This window comes from Toxoplasma gondii, chromosome IV, assembly GCF_000006565.2.
Source record: "Toxoplasma gondii ME49 chromosome IV, whole genome shotgun sequence".
NCBI lineage: Eukaryota > Apicomplexa > Conoidasida > Eucoccidiorida > Sarcocystidae > Toxoplasma > Toxoplasma gondii.
The window spans coordinates 695,118-718,574 of NC_031471.1; the positions used below are offsets into that span (position 1 = coordinate 695,118).

A 23,457-nucleotide genomic window follows, 5' to 3' on the forward strand; every position below is an offset into this window, starting at 1 on the left:
TGAACTGCCAAGAAAAAGCTGACTGACTATGCATCAATGGCACCTGTAAGCGGTGTTGCACCTGAGAACAGTCCTGCAACTTACTTCCTGACTCGGTCCAAGCCCACGACGCACGTGAACTTGAAGAGGGGACAGGCTGGCAGATCGATTGCTGCGAGGCACGACAAGAACGTCCTTTGTGCCAGCTTGCAACCTTGTTTTTCTTAGAACTCGAGAAAAACGGAACATTCTCCATAGTTGGTTCTTGCCTCACAGGCTCATTTTTTGTCATTCGGTTAGCTGCTCGACATAAACAAAATAGAGGCGCAGTCCCGAAAAAAGCCGACGGGTGGACAGATGTGAAAAGGTTCGCGTCAGGAGTCCACAACGGAGACTTTATGGAAACAGTCATCGACGGTTGCCTTTGAATGCCGAGTGCACAGATCGGCTCCATCCTCTACATTGGATTTACTGCTTGAAACGACGCAAGAAACGTTTCGAACGTGTGCAAGAATCCTGGTGCAAAATCCGGAACGTCACTGTCGCTCCTGCGACCCAGACAGTGATTGTCAAGATGGCTAGTGGCCACAACGGAATTTTTGCTTCCCGGTTCCTGCTCGTGGTAGAAAATTGCAAATCGACAAAGCGTGCGGCATGTGTATTTGCGGCAAGTTAATTCTGCGGCATAATTGAAGCTGGTTTTTTCCGAGAACCTGACACAGCCGCAAGTCCCGTGCCGATGCATTGAGTCAGCGTATCTCGTATCATTGGAAGAATTATTGCCTCTCCAGTTCTCACATGTACCGTACAAGAGTTTAACGACTTGCGCTAGACTTTTATACGTCTTTCCGCTTGGTTTCCCTCAAACACGTTCCCCAGACCATTCGGAAGCATCTCCTGGTCTACGCACGTGTTGCACAAGAAAGAAGGATGCAAAACACTGTTCCAAAGCCGTGCATGAATTTGCCTCAATAAAGCACGTGTTCTGTCAAAAAGCATATACTGGGTACTCATGAAGAAGTCAACTCTTACAGGCTGCCCGATGGACCACATCGACCCGCCCCTTGTAGGTCGAACGAATGCTTAAATTTTGCCGTCTAACTTCGTGAAGTAAACTTAAATCAATGCACTAACTGCCGAAGGCTAACGTACCCGGAAACATCATAAAATCCTACTCTACTGCTACTTCTCTATAGGTTGAACGCGTCTCTTCCTCATGCTAGTTTTTACGGAATACACATGTCGGATACTTGTTGGCCTGCCAAAGATGGTGGAAGCAATGTAGGAACTAGCAAAGAGGCTCGGGGAAAACGGCAAAGAGCTTCTGTGGTCTCACAGTTTGTTGCGGGGCAGCGTAAATCGGTTCTTTGCCGCAAGCTGGATGGGACCCTACTTCAGAAATGCTGTAGCGAAGAAAGCGATGACTTTTGGTTTGCTGTTTTTCTCTTCCTGTTTCTCGGCAAAAACAGATCTCCACCTTGACCCTAAAGTACAGCTGCGACTTTCTACTCATTATATGTGAGTCTAGCAATCCTTCAGACATGGATACCGCGCTTAAAGTTTCCGTTTACCATCATGGGCTGATGACGGATGTTCCGTTGTTTTTGGCGTTTGCGCTATATTAGGCGAGGAGAGACCATCCCCCTAACCCTGAGATGCGACTGACAAGACCCGTGACTATGTTACCTGTGTCCCTGTTCATGCTAACACGCTTTTCGATGGGCCCCGTGGAAAAATTGCATTTTTTCAGATTTCGTAGACGGTCCTAAGTTTTCGTCAGACACTGACGCGGATGGCGGGCGGAATGTACAGCTGCATCATATATTCGATTTTCAAAACAAACTTTTTCTCTCGCCGTGAGTTTGGTATCAAAGTATCAACAGCCATTTCTAATTCGGAGAGTGGAACACGAGACTGAATCTGCAATGCATTGTTACCGTGTTCATTCGTTCTGCCGCCGGAGGGCAGTTACAACCAGATGCTTGTATGACGAACTACCTGACCTCTAATAACAATTCCGTCTTCTAGCTTCCAAAGAAACTGCATTTCAAAATGAGCGCATGTAAACTAGTCACAAACCCGCCGCTCGTCACGTAACGAGAAGACGTCACGATTTTAGATCTGTTGGCACAGAGTCTCAAACCTAATACTAATTAACTGAGTTACATGGTACAAGGTAAGATTGAGCGTGAACTATCAAATGAAACAGTGTGCCCCAACGCTAGGCTAAGTGTCTGATATACCTTTTACCCACAACTGTACGCAGCAGAACACGCCTGCAGGCAAAGAACTTGACATTCTGTCCCGTTCCCCCGTGGTAGACAGTCGACGAATGGCGGAAGGAGTATTTATAGGTTATGCAGTGTCATCGGTGATAAACTATAGAGTTAGCGTTCATCCACAGCTACGGCTGCATTTCGCCGAAGTAGTCTGGATAATGATCCACGTTACATTCTATGTCTAACTTATATAACGGTCGTAAGGTACGCGGAGGATAAAAGGCCAGATAATATTGGGGTAGCAATTGTTTCGGTTTGCTTTCAGCTTTAAACAGTGGAGACGAAGCAAGTGCGGTCTCGCTTGTGAGATTTCGTGAGTCCTTTCGAGGAACACTTGGCAAGGCAAAACACTTTTTAGATTGCGGAGCACTTTTGTACTGGCAGTATATCGTGAACAGAGAGCAGGCTGGGTAGCGCGGACTCACACAGCGTTGTGTCCCGAGTTGTGTGGTCCATGGGAGACGAAATCGCATTTGCGAGCGAAAAAATCGGGTCGTAGAGCAGCATCAAAAAGCGATTTTTCGTGGAATCGCTCACATGACCCGTACTCTTTCTTTTGTCAAGAAAAGATGACCTTCCTAGCGTCGCTGCGACCCCTTTGACCTTCCTCTAGGTTTTTTCGCGTGCTGCGTGTACAACGACGGCGAAGCGACTGCTTCATTTTTCGTGGATGGCAAGTTTCTTTTGCCTACAGAATCGCAAAAGGCCGTTTCCCCTATCATTTCGTGCTTGCGTGAAAGTTGTTCTTCGCTGCGTTTCTGATTAGGCGTTCCCTTTCTAACTAGTTTTTTCCCCAGCTTGAGACAAGCCGCCTCGCTGTGGTCACCAACTGTTGCATGCTCGTTTTTCCTGCTTGTTAGAAAGGATTCGATTTTTCTAACTCTTTCGCACTTCGTTTGTTCCGCACGCTTTCCCGTGTCCTTCTTGCCAGATTCTTAGTCGGGGAATGGGAGAGCCCCGTCAGGATTTTTACTTCTGCGGTTGCCGCGCCGAGGTACCTTTCGCATTCTTTCGACCCGTTCGCTTTTCAGCGCGGTCTGAATCCTCTTTCGTCCGTTCTGTGTGAATCTCGTTTTTCCTGTGTTCTCGCCTTTCTCCGGCTCTCTGTGTCGTTTTGTCTCCCTCTAACTTTACCTGGTTCTGCTATCGGTTTTTTCATGGCCTTCAGACCGGATCTTCCTGTCTCTCAACAGTCTTCTTTTCTCCCCTTCGCTCTTTTTCCCCGCGGTTCTTCTCTCTCTCTCTCTCGCCGTACCCTTCAGTCTTCTTCATGGAGGCCTCTGTTGCCAGTTACACATTCGGGAGCATACATCGTTACAGTCGACAGCCGGTCGTGTGTGTCCAAACTGGTACAATGCGAAGCGTATAAAGGGCGGCGTGCATGTCTGAGACTTACCTACGGCTTAAGAGAGACATTTCCTCGATTCCAGGTTTCCCACTTGCGAGGACCTTTGGGAGCAGAAGACTTTTTGCTCCAGTTTCCGACCCCTCTTCCCCTTCTGCGTCGTCCCTCTCAACTTTTTTCCTCCTCTGTCGTTTCTTCCCGTGTCGTTTTTGTCGACTTCTCTTCATTCAATGAGCTTCAGTGACCCTCCGGCGGGAGGGGGGATCTCTGCTCCGGCTTATATTCCGAAGATATCTGAAAATGGACAAGGGACAACAGAAAGACGAGACTCCTTTCTCTCGTGAGCGACGGGACTTGGTGCACATCTTGTGTTCTCTATCCCCGTCTGTCATGTTTCTCATCTAGGTCTTGTCGCTGTCGCGAATCCGTCTACTACTCAAAACTCATCGTTGGATGTCTCGTTCTCTTATGCGTTCTCCTTCACCTACAGGCTTTCTCAGACTTTCTTTGTCGCGTTTTTCTCTTCCTCTGGAGCAGCTCGAGCGCAGCAATCCCCGTGACCTGACTGTCATTCACTTCTTCCCGTGCTGCTCTTGTTTGTTGCCGAGCTTGTCTCGCCGATTAAACCACTGCGGCCTGACTTTCCTCCTCGCCAAGTTCTGTTCCTTCTCCTATCCTTCCTCACTCAACTGGACTCTTTGTTTTTTCTTGGTGTTCGTTTCTTCTCAGACTCCACATCCTTCTGTATGTGTAATTGTAGTCCTATCCGTGCGCATATATGCATATGAACATGCAGATCCGTCGATGTCTGCACATGCATTTCTTGCAGATTTCAAGATCTATGCATGCACTGAAATAGGCAACATTCGCTCTTCTGGAACATCTGTGAAGTCCTTCTCGGATGGAACAATGACGTCTAAACACGGCACTTTGCGTCCCCTGCTTGAAGCGTCCTGTACTCTCATACACCTCTCACGCTCTTTAAATATATTCACATATATACATATACATATACATATACATATATATATATACATGTCCTCTACACCCACACCTCTCTCTATACATATAGAGGTAGATACAATTATAGCGACCCGCGTCCCCGTGCGTCTCTCTTGTCCTGTTTGCATGCGTCAAGGGAACACACGGCGGGCCTCTTTGCATTTGCCATCGTTTGTTCTCAGGCAAAAAGCGTCATTTGTCTCGCTTTTCTTTTGTTGTTTCCCGCAGGCGCGAGTTGGCCGACTTGGGTTGTCCTTTCTCGAATCCAGGAAATGACAGTGTGGCGTTTCCAGAGGGGGAAGAGTTTTATCGGTCCTCCTTTCTGGGATCAACTTTGCTCCGCGACGAAGTCGCAGAGACTTCAGAGAGTGCAGACAGTTCTGCTTTTGAGCGCCGCAAAGGTACTGCTTTTCGAAAGAACTCAACTGACCTAACAGCGGCTAGGGGAACAGCACATCACACAAAATGCGTGTGTAGTCTCTCGCTGCATGCACCGCGAAATGGACTCGGCATGAATCAGAATGTGAAAAGCAATTGCCGTTCTGGGTGGTCGTATTTGGGTCGACAGTTTTCTCCTTTATGAGCGTAATCGCCTCTGTGTGTCCTCTCTCTCCATCCACGCCTCTCCGTTTCGCCATACTTTCCTCTCTTACTTCCCTCTTCCTCTTGCTGTCCTCTTCCTCTTGCTTCCTTCTTTCCTCTTTCTTCTCGCGTCTCTTTTTTTCGAGGTGGAATCCGCGATGCCTTGCTCTGTTTCGCATTTCCAGATGTGTTCGCGATCGAAGATGAAAACTCCGACTCCGGATCCGACGTCGAATGCGATGCCCCTGCTCAACTCACGCTCAGAGTAGGTCCTTCCTCCTTTTCCTATTCTTCCTCTTCTTCGTTTGCTTCTTCCTCTTCTGGAAGTGGACCTGCTGTTTCTCGTCGCACGAGAGAAACCAGTTCCGAGGCTTGTCAGAGGAGAAGTGAATCGCCACACGGAGAGGCAGCGCGAGGAACGTCGAGAGAGCGAGAGGGGACTTTGAGTGAGAAAGGCGACAGAGTCAGTGAGGGCGGGAGACATCTGGGAGACAGAGAGGAGGGAGGAAAGAGGAAGAGCAGGAGCTGGAGAGAAGGAGGAGACTCAGACACGGCGGAGGACGCGAGCTTTTTCTCCGGGAAGGAGAGACAGTCTTTTGAGAGTCCGTGTTCACACGATGGAGGGGGAGAGAGACTCCGCCAAGGAGATTCCAGAGAGGGCGAGAGCCATGATCAGTCCGGAAAAAACAGACCTTCTGTGGCTGCCAGAGAGGACAAGAACGATGGTGGACATCCGAAAGAAGGCGACAAGGAAGACCAGCTTGTTTGTTCCTCGACACCGCAAAGACACCGGAGGTCTGGCGCGCATTCTGACGCCTCTTTTGCTTCCTGCTCCTTTTCAGCTTCAAGAGAAGACCCGCCCATTGTCTGGTACGTTCTTTAATGTGGAGGGCAGCAGGACGCATCGAAAAAAGTGCAAATCTATCTTGAAGTCGTCGCACAAAAGAAGACGTGTGATCCGACTTTGTATTGCCCCATCGAATCATCTATGCGTCGCCACTTGTCCTCAATATATATGCATATGTATACGCATACAATATACATATATACATATATATATATATATATATAGGAATAAATACACATCTATATTTGTATGCATGTAAAGGAATGACAACTGGTTTCATGGCTTTTTATATCAGGGGGTGTCTGCATCGCTCTTCTCTCTAGGTCTTTTGGATTTCCTGGGAGACAGTCATCTCCTCAAGTGCCTGCTGGTTCCTCAGTCTGACGTTCCGGTTTATTCACTGATGATTTGAGATGGGAGAACGCTTTTTGCGAAGATCGTGTGCGTCTGGTGCCTTTCCTCAGCACTCTGCTGGCTGTTGAACATCCCGTTCGAGGTCCAGATGTTCTCCTCTTTCATTTGCATGCAAGCAAAGACGGAGAAGAGCGACCTGTGTGTGGACAAAACGCAAGAGCCAATCCTCTTCAAAACCTTGCCAGTCAGAATGGGCTTCGGACGTCGCTGCGGTGTGCAGACGGCGATCGAGAAGGCAACACCCTAAGCTCTTCTGTCCAGTCTGACGCAGAGGTGCGACTGATTTGCCAAGAACGCTGAAGGAAGGCATTGCGAGCTTCAGCTTCTGTCTTTGTGCAAGCTGCTTCTCTCCAAAGCCGAGCCAGAGACATTTGCAGCTGCCCAATTGCATGCGGACGTTTCGTTCCGCCGTACGTCTTGTCCTACGGGTGTATCGACATATAACAGTAAATGTGCACCTGTAGGTACAGCCCGTCAGGCATGTGTGTGCATATGTCTCTTTGTGTATCGACCTCAATGATTTTAAAAGCCTGTGTCTACTCAAATGCGCGCCTGAGCGTCCATCTACCGCGTTGTTTGTGTTGAGCGCCCGTGGAGAAGTCCGCATGCGCATCTGAAGTGTATTTTGTTTTACCTAAGTGTGTGTCGACCACAGTGAATGAGCTGCATCCGCCGACGTTGAGTTTCGCCTGCTTCCCCTGGGGTATCATCTGAGGTACTTGATTTCTTTCCACGTCTTTCCCCTGTCTTCGACGCATGCGTCGATGTGGATGTCCCCGTTCGTCTTTTCGAATTTTTTCCGTCAGGTGCGCCACCAACTTTGGCCCTCTGCATCTCCGCCGCCTCGCGAGTGCCGTCCAACCTCCCCTCTCTCTGCGGCAGACATCGAATGCATCCGCAAGTGGACGCCGCTTTTCGCGCTTCCAGACTTCACTTCGAGTGAAGACGACGTCAGAGCGAATGAAGCTTTTTCGACCTCGCCTTCTCTGCGACTTCCGGAGTCTGTACACCCGGTCGCTGAAAGCGGTCCGCAAACAGGAGGAGAGAACGTCGCAGAGAGGAGCGACGAACGCGAGGCGGGCTCCGTCTTCTTTCTTCTTTCTGGTCGGGACCGTTTCTTCTTCGGTCTCTCCTGCTACAAACAAATCGATGCGGCGGCAGTAAGGTTTTGAAGTCAATCGAGATCTAGAACGTTCTCACTAAAGTGCTCATCCGGGCTAAAATCACGATCTCGAATTGACCTTGATGTGCATTTGGGAGCGAGTTCGCGTCTCCCGCCTCTCTGTTTGCGGTCTTAGGTCTCGTTCGTCCTGTCGGAAGTGCCTCCTCGCCTTCCAGCTGTATGTACACCTCTGGGTGGGTATCGTCCGTCCTTGTTTTCCCTCTGGCTCTCCCCTCTAGATTCGGGGTATTATATCTCTCGTCTTTGCTTCCCTGTGCTTCGTTTTACCTATTTTTATGTTGCCTCTCGTCTCTCCTTCTCTGTCTTCTTTTTATGTCTTTCATTCTTCTCTCTTCTCTCTTTCTCTGTTTCTTTTTATGTCTTTCATTCTTCTCGCTTCTGTCGCTTTTTCGTCTCAGGTGCTTCCAAGTGCCTCTCGAGGTTCGCGCGTCAGGTGCGCTGTCTGCGTGATCAGCAGCGTTCCCTTCTGGGGGTCGCTCCTCGTTCGATTCTCCCCCGTCGCTGAAGCTTTCTTTCAGAGTATGCAAGCCTCCTCTTCTCTTTCTTCTTCTCTCGCTTCGGCTGCGCTGTCACCGGCTCTGTGTGTCTCTTCGGACAGAGAGGCGCGGAGGAGCGGGTCGCGTGTGAGGAGAGAGAATGGCTTTTTGGAAGGCACTGCGAAAGATAGCGAGACTGTTGAGTGGAGCGAAGAAGAGGTGCATGCAGACGCGAAGGAGAGCCTGTGGAAAGAGAGCCATGGCCGAAACGACAAGGGGAAGACAAAGCGAGAAGAGGAAACGAAAGGGGCAGAGCAACTTCTCCTCGACTGGACGGCTCAAATCAACGCCATTCGATACAACCACCTGGGCTACTCTGAGCTCTTCTTCGACTTAGAGGGGAGTCTCACACCCTTTGTGCTTCTCTTTCCTCCAGGTGAGACACAGGGTGGAAACAGACGCGGCTTTCCTTGCGCGAGAAACAAGGACTTGCATTGTTTCACACAGACAGTTTCGGTTTTCGCTGAAAGTCCAAGCAAACACCTGAGAGACTCGTAAAACCCAGGAGAAGCGAAGGTGACAGAGGGGACAGAAACAGCGAAGAATGACACACTTCGTACAGGGTGGGGGGATCGTGAAGTTCAGGCGTATGTACAGCCGGCAGGTCGGACGGAGTTCTGCCAGCTCGTCTTGCGTGCTGCGCTTCCAGAGAGTCTCCTCCAGTTGGCAAAGGCTCTTCTGCTGGAGAAAAAAATTCTTTTTTTCTCAAGAAGTCCGACGCGCGCCTCCTCTGCGGTCTTGGCATTTCTCTCGCTCTTCCCAGGTAGGATGCAACTGTGGTGAAAAGAAAACAAGCCTGAGTGCACTGCAACCCAAGAGCTGCCCATATCGTTTGTTTCCATTACTTCTCGCCTATGTTTCGTCCTCTTTTTCCCCTCTCTCTTCCTTCTCTTCCTCCTCTCTTTTTTATGCTTCTCCCCTTTTCCTTGTCTACTGCCTCTTCTCTCTCTCTCCTCTCTCTCCCTTGACTTTCTGTTCTTCCTGTCGTCTCTTCTGTGTGTTCTTTCTCCTCTTTCGCTCTGTCCGCTTTTTCTACTGTGCTTTCTTTTCTTGTTTCCCTCCATCGGACCGTGTCTCTTTTTTTGGCCTCCCTCTCTTCTCTCTCTCTGTTCTCGCTCCCTTTTAGGCTCTCTCGTCTCTCGGTTGTCTCTTTTCTCTCTGCGTCTGTCCCCACACTGTTTTCTTTGCTTTTTCTTCGATTGCTTGCAGCTGCGCTGAACTGCGGATACAACAGCGACGGATTTGCCAGCTTCCACTATCGCTGGCGCATGCATGCCTTTCCCTTCCACTTTTTTCACCCGCGCTGCATCTTGGTTCCTTTCCTCTCGCTGCCTCTTGTCGAAGAACTTCTCCTCCAGAAAAGAGGATTCCTCGTCGGCGCCTCCAACTGGGCTGTGCGTGTGCATCCCGTTCTGCGTCCCGACGTCTTCGGTAAGAAAACGGTATTTTCTCAGCATGTACGCCGACTCCAAAGCAACCTTTCCTCTATACGCATGCGGTGGGCAAAGAGCTCCAACGTCGATCGAGGAAGCAATGTGCATGCGTCCTTGGATGCTGGGTGTCTTTTTGCGGATGCATACGCAAGGCGATATCTATCTAGCCGTAGACAGATAGATAGACACAAAAGTATTCGTCCAGGTCAGAGGCTGTTGACGCAGGCGTTTTCACCTGTATCCATAGATGCATATACGTTTTTATATATGTAATGGAACCGCGTGGATGCGGACGCCTGCGTATTTCTGCGTCGGGCGCTTTTGTGGTGGCAATTGTGGGTCAGTCCTTTCCGTGTTTCTCACCGTTTTTTCTGGGATTTCTTGTCTGTGTCTGCAGTCGATTTAGATCGGGTGGACGTGCATGTTGAACAAGAAGGCCTTCTTCCATGCCTTGAACTGAGTCCCTTCGAGCGCCTCTTCGCCACGAAGCTCGTGCCGGAAGCGCTTGCTTGCTTGTCTCGCCGACACCCCAAGCTCTCTTCTCTCTCTTCTTCTTTCTCTTCTTCTTCTCTCTCTTCTTCTTCTCTCTCTTCTTCCTCTCTCTCTTCTTCTTCTCTCTCTTCTTCTTCTCTCTCTTCTTCTTCTCTCGGCTGCCAGCCGTGTGGAGGCGACGGCGAATCGAACAAGGAAGCCTCTCACGCACCTTGTTCTCTCTCGCCACCAGACTCTTCTGTCTCTTCTTCTCTTCCTTCTTCTTCTCCTCTTCCTTCTTCTTCTCTCCCTTCTTCATCTTCTTTTTCTTCCTTCACGCGCCAGGCGGGGAATTTTTTCCAAGCTGTCGGCACTCTCGCGAGTTCCTCTGCGTCGTCCCGGAAGCCTCTCTTCCGCAAGCAAAAGTCTGGATCAGGTAGAGTGGAGAAATCTCGAAAAACGGAGCTTGTGTCTTTGCTCAGATGGCGCTTCTGCACAGACAGACCGTTTCACAGCCGGCGCAGAGCAATAGACATATATATTTACAAATATATGCATTCATGTATGTATGTATGTATATGTATGTATATGAAGAGAGAGAGACAACTCTAGATAATTGTGTATATTAACGTGCGAAAACTAATAGAGATGGATATATGCATATCCATGAACATATGCATATATATATACATACGTATATATGTACCTACGTAGATATGTGGAGATTTGCAAGCGGTGGAAGTTTCGCGAAAGGAGGTCTAATTGAAGTTCATTGCATGCGGTTATCTGTGCGGCATCTGTATGCGGTTGCGTTTTCATTGCAGATGCATGCACGAGAGTGCGTCGAGTTTTGTGCTTGCTTGTTCCGTTGAACACAATTTTTAAGTCTTACCCTTTCTTTCTTCGAATTATACGAGGGAGCTTTTTCCCTCGAAAGCCTGAGAAGAACCTGAGTGACTCCACAGCGGCTCACTACATTTCTGCTCTCTTTGTTCCGACTGTCAGGCTCTCGTCTTCCGTCCTGTAACCACTGTCTGTCTTCTCCTCTCCCGCCGTCTGCCTCCCCTCTCCCGTCTCCTCCTCTCTCTCTCTCGCCTTCCTCTGCTGTTTTCTCTCCTTCTTCTCCAAGTTCCAGCCCCGCGCAAGGGGTCGGAGGAACCGACCCAATTGCCTGGCTTCTAGACGACGCGCATCTCCCGGAGGAAGGCGATTCTCTTCACAAGGTGAGACACACGTTTTCTTTCTTCTCCTCTTTCCTCTCTTGTCGTCTGTGAATCACATTGGCTCTTCTAGTTCCTCATTTCACACCAGAGCCTGGCTGCGCAAAATCATGTCTTCTTCTCGTTTCTCCCCTTTACAAAGTCAATCCTGTCGGTTCCTCTGCTCCTGTCCCGAGAAGAGAGGCGCATGCAGTGTCCTCACATGTTTCTTCGTGTTTCTTCTCGTCTGTTTATCGTTCTCGCTGTCTCGCCATATATATACATAGATGTACGTACACAATATATAGATACATATATGTATATAGTCAGGTGAATTGTGAGTCGTTTCCTGTCTCCGCTGTCTTTTCGTCGGTATGCGGATCTTTGAGCTCGAGTGTCGTTTCGAAGAATCAGGTATCCTCGTCGCCTTCATGTTTTTCGACTGAAATTGTTTCTTCAGGGCGGCGACGACGCACGGCGAAAGGAAGAGAAAGAGGAAGAAGATTCTTCGGCTGTCGCTTGCTTCCCTAGGGCAACAGATGCCTCACGTTCTACCACCCGATGTGACTTTGCTCCCCCTCCTCGACCTGACGCTGGAGAGAGGCAAGAGAAAGAAACCGGAAGGCGATCTGTGGGTGCGCTTTCTCACTTTTCACGGGCAGTGAAAAGTTTGGCGAGTGGACTTGAATTTTCCGTCTCGCAGAAGAACTCCCTCGCCTCCTCATCTCTCGTGGCGAATCACCTCCCGAAAGAAAAGGCATCCTTTGTGCCTTCCGCTGAATCGCCTTCTTCTGCAGATCCTTTCTCGTTTTCGTCTCTTCCTGGACGCGCGTCGCTGAGCGTCTTAGGTCCAGGCGCCTTTCCTCGATTTTCTTGGAAACGCAGTTTTTTTTCGTTTTCATCCGTTTTTCCCTCTGCGACGGGAGAGTTGGAGGATCGAGAAAGATTTCTTCTTGCAGGAAATGCGAACTGGGAAGCTTCGGTCGATCTCGTTCGTGCAGCCTTCACACAGTACCTCGAAAAACTCTGCCGGTAAACAAACGTCAGAGGAAACTTGATTCACACATATACATATATATATATATATATATATATATATATATATACTAGAGCTATGCATGCGTGCGTATACACGCATCTACGTGTGTATTTGTAAACGTGGTTATGTCTATATTTTCATGTTTATCTGCGATACATATACATGTTTGTCTTGGCGGAAACATAGGTGAATTGACACACACTCACATAAGCATACGAATAGGTGCATAGATCTCTATTTCCGTAAATATCTACTTCTATCCCCATGCGTACACATACGTAAACACAAATCTCCATGTGTATATGTATATCCACGCATGCCTGTTTGTTTCATATTCATCAGCGATACATATATATATATATATATATATTTATTTATTTATCATACGTATGCATAAATGCATGTATATGCATGTATATGTAAATGTATGTGCATGTGAATATGTATGCATTTTTATTTTTTTCGCCTCTGTTTTTCTTGCTCTGAATCGGCTTTTTTTATATCTGTAAGAGGGGAAAAGCAAAGAAACGATAGACATCGAGCATGGGAGGATTGTCGTTTTCTCTGTCAAAGTTCACTGGTTTTGCTACTACGTTTCGGTGTCTCCATTCCTGCTGCTTTTCCCAGCGTTTCTTATTTTCACCATGTTTTGCGAGTTTCCTGGCTGTGTATTTTTTCCGCCGTTTTTCTCTTGGCTCCCCAGAAGCGTAGCGATTGCGGCCGGACCGAGTCGCAGCGTTCAGGTGCTTTTGTCTGCGTTGCCGAGACCGGAGAGGGGGGAGGCGCAGGTGAAGAGAGAAGACAAGAGCGAGAGAAAAGAAGATAGAAACGAGAAGAAAGAAGAGCCAAGAGAGGACGCAGAGGAGAGAGACGACGTGGAAGAGTTCAACGGTGCGTGGATCCGAGCTTGGACCGAGACACACAACTTTCAGGTGAGAAAAAAATGAAAGAGAAATACGTGAGAGTCGCTGCTATTACAATTTTCACGGTCACTAAATGCGGCACTTCCGTTGTATAAATGACCCTCCACAGGCGAAACGAGGAAAAAGGAGACAACGACCTCCACTGGAGATTCGGGTGCTTCTCATTTGCTTCCTGTCTGCACAGTTCTCTTCCTTTTCTTGTCTGATGTCTATCTGCCTGTTACGTCTTTGCTTCGTCTCCCTGTTCCCTTTCTCTTCTGTTCCTCCGATTTCTCGTCTTTCTTCTCTTCTCGTACCCTTCTGCCCTTCTTTCTCGGTTTTCGCGGCCTCCCTCTCTCAGGTCTGGCTGCGCCAGCATCGTCTGCCGACTGTTCGGTCAGAGGAGGTGCAAGGAGAGGAAATGTTTTCTGTTGCTCCTCAAGAAGGATATGGTCGTCTCGTCTACGCCAACGGAGACGTCTACGAAGGCGAGTTCTCGAACTCTGTCCGACACGGTCAAGGAATTTATTCAGGCGCAGACGGACTGCGGTACGGCGCAATTCGTCTCTCCCCTATTTTCTCTTCGTTCTCTCCGTTCTTTCTTCGGTCACTGTTCCTCCTCCATTCTTTTCTCTTCGTTTTCTCTTCTCTGTTTTTTCGCTCTCTCTCTTCCTTCACCTCTTCCCTTCTCGCTTTGTTCCTTCCTCGTTTTCCCTACTGTCTCGCGCTTTTTCTTCTCGTCTCGTCTGTTATCTTTCCCTTCTTCCGTCCGCGCGCATGTCTCCTTCCTGTTGCAGTAGCGAGAGATGCCCAGGCCTTTTTCTGTCTCAGGTACGAGGGCGACTGGCAGCGAGACCGGCGTCACGGCTGCGGTGTCCTGACACACGACAAAGTCAATTTCGTCTACGTCGGCCAGTGGGAGGACGACAAGAAGAGTGGTGACGGTCATCTCTACTCTTCTACCGAGCGCTATTGGGGCGGATTTGCAGAAAACAAGTACAGCGGAAAAGTGAGGAACTTCAGTCAACAGGGTGTCTCTCGATTCTTCTGTTGCTCCCTGAGGCCCAGGTCACCTCACTGTGTTCTTGGACGAACGCGGTAATGACAGTCTTAAGGTACATCCCCCGTTCCGGTTTCGTTTTAGAAAGCAGGTTCCCTCCACTTGGTGCTCTTTCCTCTCTCTTTCCTCGACTTTCTTCTCCTGCCGTCTCTGTCTCTCGAGGTTTTCGTGTCTCCACTGCGTCTGTTTTCCTCGGTTGGAGGCGCCTTTGCGCCGCCTGTCCTCTCTCGCCTCGCCTCAACTCCGCGTCTTTCTCCCTGTCTTCTCCTTCTTGGCAGGGGACGTACGTGGAGAGAACTGGAGGAATTTACTACGAGGGCGAATTTGCCGACGGTGTATTCCACGGCCTCGGGAAGCTGGTGCTTCCGCTCTCCTCTCGCGCGATCTCTCAGAGGATTCCGTCGCAAACGACTCCACTTCGCTCGACTTTTCCCCAGCGTTCTCCCGCGTCTCCTTCCTCTTCTTTCTGTCCTTTCCCCTCTTTCTCTCCTTTCCCTCCTTTCTCTTCTTTCTCTTCTTCCCCCTCCGTCTCTTCTTCTTCTTCCCCGTCTTCGTTCCCTGCGTCTCTTGTTGAAGAAGGACGAGGCGGCTCGACTTTCTGTGGAGAGTGGGAGAAAGGAAAAGCGAAAGGCGTCTTCACATGTGTCTACGAAGATGGGTGTATGTACACGGGCCTGTTGTCGGTGAGAGGAAAGAAAAGGAGCAGCTTCCGTGTATGCGCCTCCTTGTGTCTGCATGCAGACTGCTGTGCCTGAGAAAATACACGACAAGCGCTTCTTCCACCACGCTCGTCAAAACAACATGTTTTCCGTCTCGTTTTTGACGCGTCTCCTCGCTTTCTCTGCTTCTCCTTCTCGTCAGAGTTTTCTTCCAAGACGTCGACACCGAATTTTCCTCCCCGCCTCTCGCCTTTCTCCACCTCTCTATTGTGCTTTTTCCTCCTTCGCCCTCCTCGTGCTTCTTTTCAACGCAACGCTCGACTCTCTCTGTTCACCTGTCCTTTGTTTCTCGCGAGTTTCTCTTCATTGATCGCTTTCCACAGTTTCGCATCTTCCCCATTTTCGCATCTTCCATGTTTTCATTGCCTCCCTCTCTCTCTGTCTGTCTTGGTTTGTTTCTTCCTTTTCTTCCACCTCTCCACCTTTTCTCCATCTGTTTCTACATTTTTCTTTGTCTTTTCGCCACGCGTTTTCCCTGTGTTTTCTTGTCTTTTGTAGGACGCCCTTCTTCCTCACGGTACCGGAACGATGATGTTTCCTGACGGGTCCTCCTTCGAGGGAGAGTGGAGGGACGGGCAGCGTCACGGGGCAGGCGTCTTCTCTGCGTTGATTGCGGACTCTATTTCTTCAGCAGACGCAGACGTTCCTTCTTTGCTTTCTCGGGAACTTGCTGCGGCGTCTTCCCCGCGTTCAGGCGAAACGGGTGTCGATACTCCTCAGCGCCCGGGGGCAGAGAAGCGCGTCCTCGTTGTTGAGGGAGAATGGCACAGAGACTCCCCCGCGGCGGAGAAAGAGTGGACGCTCACCTTTCCAAGCGGAGACAAGTACGCTGGACTTCTTCACCTTCCTTCTCGTCAAAACGGCGACGCCGTGCGCTGCGAGGCAGAGACGATGGCTCCGAGCGAGAATGGAGAAAACGCCTCGCAGCGGTCAAAACAAGTCCCCACAGGCGAGGAGAGGCACACGCGGCGCCGCGATCACTCCCAAAGCACACCATACGAGAAAGGAGAAGAGGAGAAAGGAGAAGAGGAGAAAGAGAAGAAGGAGAGAAAGAGAGAGATGAACCTCGAGACGGAACTGCGACGCTTTGTCTTGCCTCATGGGCCAGGTTTCGCGAAACTGAAGGCGACAGGGGAAACCTACGAAGGCCAGTGGAAGCTCGGAACGCGGAACGGAGAGGGGGTAAGGAAGAACAGAAGAAAGGAAGAGGAAGGAACGTTCGCATTTGTCGAGAAGGACGCGCGTAGGAAAACGAAACAGAGAGGGGGCCAAGGAGAAGAAAGAAGTCATTCTCCTTTCATACATGTGGAAACACACGAAGCAACAGCGGGAGACGGGGCAAATCGAGTGTGCAGACAGTTGGAATCACAGTGAAGACGCACAGTTCCTGTGTTCTCTCTCACCGCTTTTCGCGCTATCTTTCTCGTCTGCTTTTTGGGTTTCCGTCCTCTTTGACTCTTGTATCTTCTTGTTTTTGGCTTCTGTGAGGCGTCCTCTTTTTTCAGGAAAGCATTGCAAGCACAGGTGTGAGATACAGAGGAGAGTGGGTGGACGGAGTGCCTCACGGACAGGGTGTCTTGACACACACCGAAAGTGGAGAGGTGCGTAAAGGCGGTTTTCACTCTGGATTTTTCTGCGGCGACGAACGCAAAGAGACCGAGGCCGACCACGAACCTGTCCTCTTCTCTGCCTTTCTCCAGTACCCGCTTCACCGCTGTCGGTTTTTCTGGAGTTCGACGCACTGAACACGAAGGCGCCTCCTCTGCGCAGAAACGAAGAGCGAGAAGAAAGACGACAGCGACGAAGCGAAGGAGAACAGCAGAGCAGGAAGGAAGAAAGAAGAAACGTGGAAGGAAGGAGGAAGAAGAAAGGAGAGAAAGAGATCCTTCGAGTTAAGTGCGTTGTCGTCAAAGGGATTTTGGGAAAAAATCGCGTTTTTCCAACATTTCGTTCAACAAAGGAACTCCGGAGAAGTCGACTTCAACACAGTGTGACTCTCGCTTTCCCCCTGCTGGCCGCAGCAAGAAAGGAGACTCTCGCAGATTTTTTCTCAAAAAACCTTTAATTCTTGTCGAAACGAACGCACTCGAGACTGTCTGCGCCTCGACGCAAAGCTGTCTGCTACCCCACACCTAGATACAAGCAAGTCCAGAAGGGCAGGTCATGCTGCACATAATTACATCATTATATATATATATATATATATACATATATATATATATGTAGATGTAGATGTTTCTTTATGGTATATTTATTTATATTGGTGCGGGCTCGTCCATTTCTATAGGGACGCCTCTATTTACGGGGATGTATGAGTCATAGGCGAGAATACGGTGAGTATGTTTGTGAGATATATGGGTACAGGAACTGGTGGGCGGAAAGCGTGTGTGGGTGTGTGGATTTGTCGAGAGAGCCACAAGCCAAGCGGCGAGTCTCGCGATCTGAAAAGAGGTTTGGCAGGGACAAAGAAGCGGCAAAAAGCTGCAGTGCGCAACGAGAGGCGTGGAGACTCTCCCCTGGAGACCTCAGGTTTGTGTTTATACTTGAATCTCCGCAGTTGCTGTCTCTCGCGTTTCACGGTAAAAGCCGGGGCGAGGAGCAGCATCACAGCATCCGCCTTCGGTGTCTGATGTTGAGCGCTGAGTCTCAGCTTCTTGTCTCAGAAGGTCTTTCTGCTGGTCCACATGGCGTCTTTGTTCGCTCGACATAAAAATGACTTTTCGTTTTGGACGCGAACAGGAAGAAAAGCGGGAGTCTCATCTCGATAAACAGTCTCCTCGCCGAAGCACGCAGAGTCTCACAACACTCTCGCTTGCGCACCTGTCCCCGACACAGCAGCTGTCAACGTCCCCTGATGCATTTACACAATCTCGAACGGGCGAGGTCCTCGCTAAAATCGATTCGGTGTCACCTCACTCAACACAAATGTCTTGACACAGACTGGAGCCTTGTGCGATTCTTCGGAGAAAGAGACTCTTGAATATGCAGAGACCACGTTGGAAAGTCCGAGTCGGTCGACAGCTGCATGCGCTCCCAGTGTCAACGCAGTTCGCAGACACCTGGAGGCGGCAGACTTCTCACTGAGCATACTTCTGCGACCATTCCCGAGCCGTCTGGTCGTATCGCATCCGATCTGACTTGTACAAATGCGCAATCTCCGGCACCAGCGGGTCATCTGAAAAAGAACACACACCTCCTTTTCCACGCATGCAACACTACCCAATACATCTACAGTCAAACATATAAATATATACATATATATATATAAATATATAAATATATATATAAATATATAAATATATATATAAATATATATATGTATATATTTATATATATATAAATATATATATATATAAATATAGCTGGGCAGCAGTCCCTTTTTTCTTTTGGATCTTTCCGCGTGTTTAGAGACGACGCACGCACAGTGGCGAAATTTGCACCTCGGAAGCTCTTCACAGATCTCGACAGACAACGCCACACCGAGACGATCCTCGATTCCTTTTCACCAAAGCTCTCGTCCATTATCGCTTCGACACACATAATAAGTGTCTGCAGATCTACATAGACTTGCATTGGTGTCCAAACATAAGTATACATATATATATATATATATATACATATATATATATATATATGCGCGTTCACTTTTATGTGTATATGCATATATATATGCATATATAGACGTATGTATAAATATATATAAATATATGTGTGTATCACTTTAGAAGTTAGTACCAGGGTTGGGGTCTGTGAGGAGCGAAGAGATGGAGAGGAGAACTTTGGAGATGGTGAGTGCGGGACTCCACTGGTCCTTCAGAATATCCAAGCAAATTGCGCCTTGGCTGTTGATGTTGGGGTGGTAGATCTTCGTTGTGAAATTGACTTTCGGGGGTTTGAAGGGATAGTCGCTCGGGAAGTGGATGTTCAAGAAAAACACACCTCCGCTGTACGGACTGCAGAGAGCCGGAACATGCCAGAAGAGGATCGACACAACGCATCCATTCTTCGACAGACAAGACGAACGATACCGACGCGCCCAACCTCCGCAGAAATCCTCAACGCGTAGACACGGATATACACTGCCGTCCCTGGACCTAAAATAATACACCCTGACGCAGATAAACGTACTCCAATACACAAAAAAACACATCCAAATATACATACATATATATAAACGGAGATATACATATATATATATATATATATATACATACATATACATATATATATATATATATTGTATAATTTACAGAGACAGAATAGCACTTGTCTTCGGGATCCATGATGGTGGCTTGACATACACTAACGTATGTATTACACACAAGCATACATATATAAACACATACAGATACATATACGCACGTCTATACGCCTATATATATATATATATATACTTATAGAATGAAGAGCATACCTGTCTTCAGGACCCATGATGGTAGCTTGCCAGTGAAACATGTCATCTCCGACGGGTCCTGCAGAGCAGTTCGTGGGTGGGTCTTTGCTCAAGTCGTTGAGTTCCTACAAAAGAATTAATACAGAAGTCTATTTGATACCAACCTCTCAAAAAACAGTTTAAAAGTCCATCTGAACACAGAGAAGCGACAACGTAAAAAACTCGTTTACCAGAAAAACACTGCACAAAGGCCTTTATGTATGTACAAATATGCAGTAAATGTATATGTGTAAGCAGATTGTATATATCTACCAGTGCGATAAACCGTTTCAACATGACTTTATCATGCCAGGGAGAGCGGTACGGAGGCTGAGACCTTTCTTGTCGGAAGCAGAGGGCCAAGAATGTGCAGTTGCTTTGAAAAAGTTCGTCGAAGTTGCATTCCGAACACCACACAAATAATCTGCGCGTTCATGTTCAGGTCATGAGTCTTTAGGCTTTCACTTCGGAGCGCCCACAAAAGCCATCCGATCTTTATCATCGTGATTCCTGCAGACCCACTTGCTTCTCTCCATCCCTCTACGCACAGAATAATGTCCATCCACGCCGTCACCGTATGTATGTTTTGGGGGGTACCTGTTTGTGTACCTACACAGTTTATATGGGCAGATACAAAGATACAAATGAAGTGGAATGCACGCAGCTTCGCTTACCTTGTTGATGCGTTTCAGCGCCATGGTGGAGACCTCTGTATCTGTATGTATGGAACGAAGACGTGGAGAAGATGCAGGATGGACCTTGGCGGCGGTCCAGAGAAAGACAGAAAGACGAGAAACAAGAATCCCTGTAAGAGGGGGGAGAGACGCGAACGGCAAACCCTTCTGCTTCAGTGGAGACTGGACAAGAGAGACGACGACTTGGCGGGAAGGCGGTTCCTTGCTTCTGCAACACAAACGCACCAAAGCGGCGCATGCACATGAGCACTTTGAAAAAAAATTCCAAAACGGAAAAACAGGTCTGTGTCTGTCGTTGGACGTGAACACTTCGACACGGGAATCGAGAAAAACGTCTTCTGAAAACTCGGAGGTGACAGACTCGCAACGCCTCTAAACATATCCTGAGCGAAGAGAGCCTCCAAGTCCACCTCTCGTCGCAAGCGTACGTATACCGCAAAAGTTCAGTCACACGCGCGCGTTTTGAGAGTTTCACTTTCGTGGACATGGCATTCCGCCACAAAAGTCTCCGTGTGCCGTCTTTCTCTATCCGAAACATGTCCGCCTTGTGTGAGACGTTGGACTTCGCCGAGAAATACGCCGCGTAGAGTACAACGCGAACGGGAGAAGCACACAAGACACGGAGGAAAAAAAGAAGTGTACGCGCTATTTTTTCCCACGAGAATCCGAATTTCTTCCGGATAGAAAATTCGAAAGGGTTTAAGATGGGAGTCACCGACAGACCAGCCGCTTTCCTCGGGTACATCTATACATGCGCGGCTGTTGCCGTTCGCCTGTCTTTCGCAGAAAAGAATACAACCAAGCCGCACGCGCCACCGAGAAAACTCCCGCCACTGATACATGACTCGCGTGTGCATGTGGTCCGTGTTTTGTCTGACCCTGTCCCTTGTCTGAGAAACCCCAAAAGATGGACAAATCTCAAAACGAAAAAGCACTGCACCGTTCCCGGGGTTCTCTTCGGGGGGCGGGTCCGGAAACGCGAGTCGAACAGGACAGGACCCGGCGATTTGGAGGTCAGGAAGGCAGCGAAAAACCAAGACAGCCGGTAGAAAACGCAGAATCACCCCAACGCTCGCGAGCAAGGTCTGCCGTCACACGGACTTGCAGGAAAGGGCATATCTGTACCTGTAAAAACAGTTGGGAACTCGTCTTCGCCGTCGTGGGCGGCTACGGATCCGCGGTCGACCCGGAAGATTGGGGGAAGCCGGAAGGCCAGCGAGCTGAGAGGAAGGCGACGGCAAGAAGGTGGAAAAAAACGCAAGTCGAAAGGCGTGAAATGCGGTCGAGATGTCTGTAAAAAACGCCGACGGGGGTGGTGGATTCGTGCGCCCCACCTCGCGCTCGCCGTGTCTGCCGCGTATCGCCCTGGAACAGAATCAAGAAAAACAACGAAAGTGCATGCGCCCAGAAACACGAGAAACCCGCGAAAAGAAGTGCCCCCCAAACACATGCAGTTGTCTCCCGCGCATTCGGTCTTTACAAAAAACCCAACTCTGCGTGCACTTCTGAGAAGCTGGCCGCTTGGCCGTGAGCCACACGTGATCTCCGCTGCAAAGGGGAAAACGTAGCCAGTAAGCAAATCCCTGCCCAGCACGGCAGAGGTGTGGACGTGGTGTCGGCGCTGTGTCTTTCTGTTTGTTCTAGGACTTCCACTCCGAAAAAAATGCGGTTCGCCGCTCGAACGAGAAAGCCACTATCTAGAGTGACTAAAAAACGGCTGGACTCGCTCGCATCGTGGCAGTTGTGCCATGTTCGAGTTCGACGGGAGAGGTTTCAGTACTCGAATGGGGCACCTAGAAGGGCAGAAATGAAACAGTTACCGCAGAGTGTAGTCCTTGCCCTCTGTCTTCCCCAACACTCGCAGGGAAAGCGGCGAAAAATCCGAGAAAAACGCAGCGTCACGACGCGGTGCGCCTGCCGTGGCGTTGTGACGCACGCACTGGAAAGCGTACGGGCCGTAAGAGCGGTAAGATGCTTCATTTGCAAAGTTGAGAGGCTTACTTGCTTGGCTTTGCAGAGGTGAAAAGAGTAAGAGGTCGAGAGAGACGGAAAATCGTGGAAAACTGACGGATTTCCCGAGCAGAGGCGGACTCGTTCCTCAAACCTCGAAGACAGAGACGGCGGCGGTTGTCGGCGGCCTGGCGGGACTAGCGATTTAAGCCAACACCGGGTAGCTCTCCGGCTGTTAGACATCGAGTTCTGAGCAATTTCTTTCAGAAGAAAAAGCTTCCACGCAGGAAGAACCTCCGAAAACGGAGGACCACGAGTCAATTTCAGAAAAAACGACAGCCACGCAAATTTCACCCTACCCTCGTGGCTCGCACCAACGTTCTCGACTCGAAATCGGGGTGCCTCAGTATCACATGGAGCACAGCAGAAGGAGCAGAGCTATTGCCTCGGGTTCTTTCGAGGAGAAAAAAGCTTTCTGAAAACCGACCACGCGGGGATGAACATTGTTTGACCGTCACTGACATCCAAGTCAGTCTTCCTCTTGGCATCTGACGGGCAGAGCTGGATGCAGTGCCCCCCCTCTTGAGCCACCAGGCCTTCTTTGCACATTTTCCAGCTTCGGGGACGACTTTTTTGTCAGGGACCTCGTAGTTCCTCGGCACGCAGTGAGTTCACTCTCCAGCACATATCCCCTTGTTCTCACGGGCATGTTCAGGCTTTCTTATCCCGGCTTGATCTGCACTCACTTACTTCTCTCCACTATTCGTGTTCCGCAGAATTTATGCAGCCGTTGCAGGCAAAGGCTCCTTACAACTTCTTGTCTCACATCGCTAGGGTAAATGAATTCTTCGAAGTGCGTTGAACCAACTTCAGTATCCCATTTGCTGCCGACAAGGGCACTTGAGCATGGCAAAGGTGTGCTGTTGCCGATGTTCGAGTACTGTCAGAAAGCAGACGAGGTCGTGTTCATGAGGGTTTATCTTGTAATATTGCAACAAAGAGGGGATCTGTGGAAATGCCATAGTGTATCAAAAAGAAGGACGAACCTTTGATGCGACCAACAACCCGCTATTAACTGAATCCGCAACGCACCACGTTGTCGTCCACAAGGTGACACGTTTTGAGGCACAGGTTACAGATGCTTTACAGTCAGACACGCTTTGCAGGTTAATAGCGGTACAGTGGGAATGGGATTGACGCTGGATGATTTAAGAATGCGGGGAACAAAACGAAGCGCTTGTCTCTGTGAGCGGCGTTGCCATCGCTTCCTCTGCGGACTGAAATAGAGGCGAGACGCTGAAACCACTAGGCCTGCAAATCGAGATGTGAGAGACCGAACAACATAGAAATGAAGTGTCTACCTCCTGTAGAAGATACCCTAAAAACACAT

At 49.2% G+C, this 23,457-nt stretch overlaps 2 protein-coding genes across 2 annotated transcripts; one reads left to right on the plus strand and one right to left on the minus strand.

The window, feature by feature from the left end:
- Positions 1–2,854: 2,854 nt before the first annotated feature.
- On the plus strand, positions 2,855–17,160 carry TGME49_319880 (MORN repeat-containing protein). The gene is made up of 17 exons (XM_018782971.1): positions 2,855–3,943; positions 4,834–5,006; positions 5,373–6,057; positions 6,499–6,721; positions 7,255–7,608; positions 8,030–8,543; positions 8,817–8,930; positions 9,377–9,598; positions 9,998–10,507; positions 11,077–11,294; positions 11,731–12,302; positions 13,013–13,241; positions 13,573–13,760; positions 14,043–14,220; positions 14,550–14,954; positions 15,489–16,172; positions 16,496–17,160. The coding sequence occupies exons 1-17, from the start codon at positions 3,834–3,836 to the stop codon at positions 16,733–16,735; spliced, it is 5,619 nt and encodes a 1,872-aa protein (XP_018638044.1). The 5' UTR covers positions 2,855–3,833; the 3' UTR covers positions 16,736–17,160.
- A 79-nt stretch (positions 17,161–17,239) lies between these two features.
- On the minus strand, positions 17,240–23,136 carry TGME49_319870 (ubiquitin-conjugating enzyme subfamily protein). The gene is made up of 6 exons (XM_018782970.1): positions 22,119–23,136; positions 21,243–21,337; positions 20,097–20,325; positions 19,405–19,508; positions 18,726–18,943; positions 17,240–18,165 (listed from the first exon to the last, which is right to left on the minus strand). The coding sequence occupies exons 1-6, from the start codon at positions 22,308–22,310 to the stop codon at positions 18,068–18,070; spliced, it is 936 nt and encodes a 311-aa protein (XP_018638043.1). The 5' UTR covers positions 22,311–23,136; the 3' UTR covers positions 17,240–18,067.
- Positions 23,137–23,457: the final 321 nt, after the last annotated feature.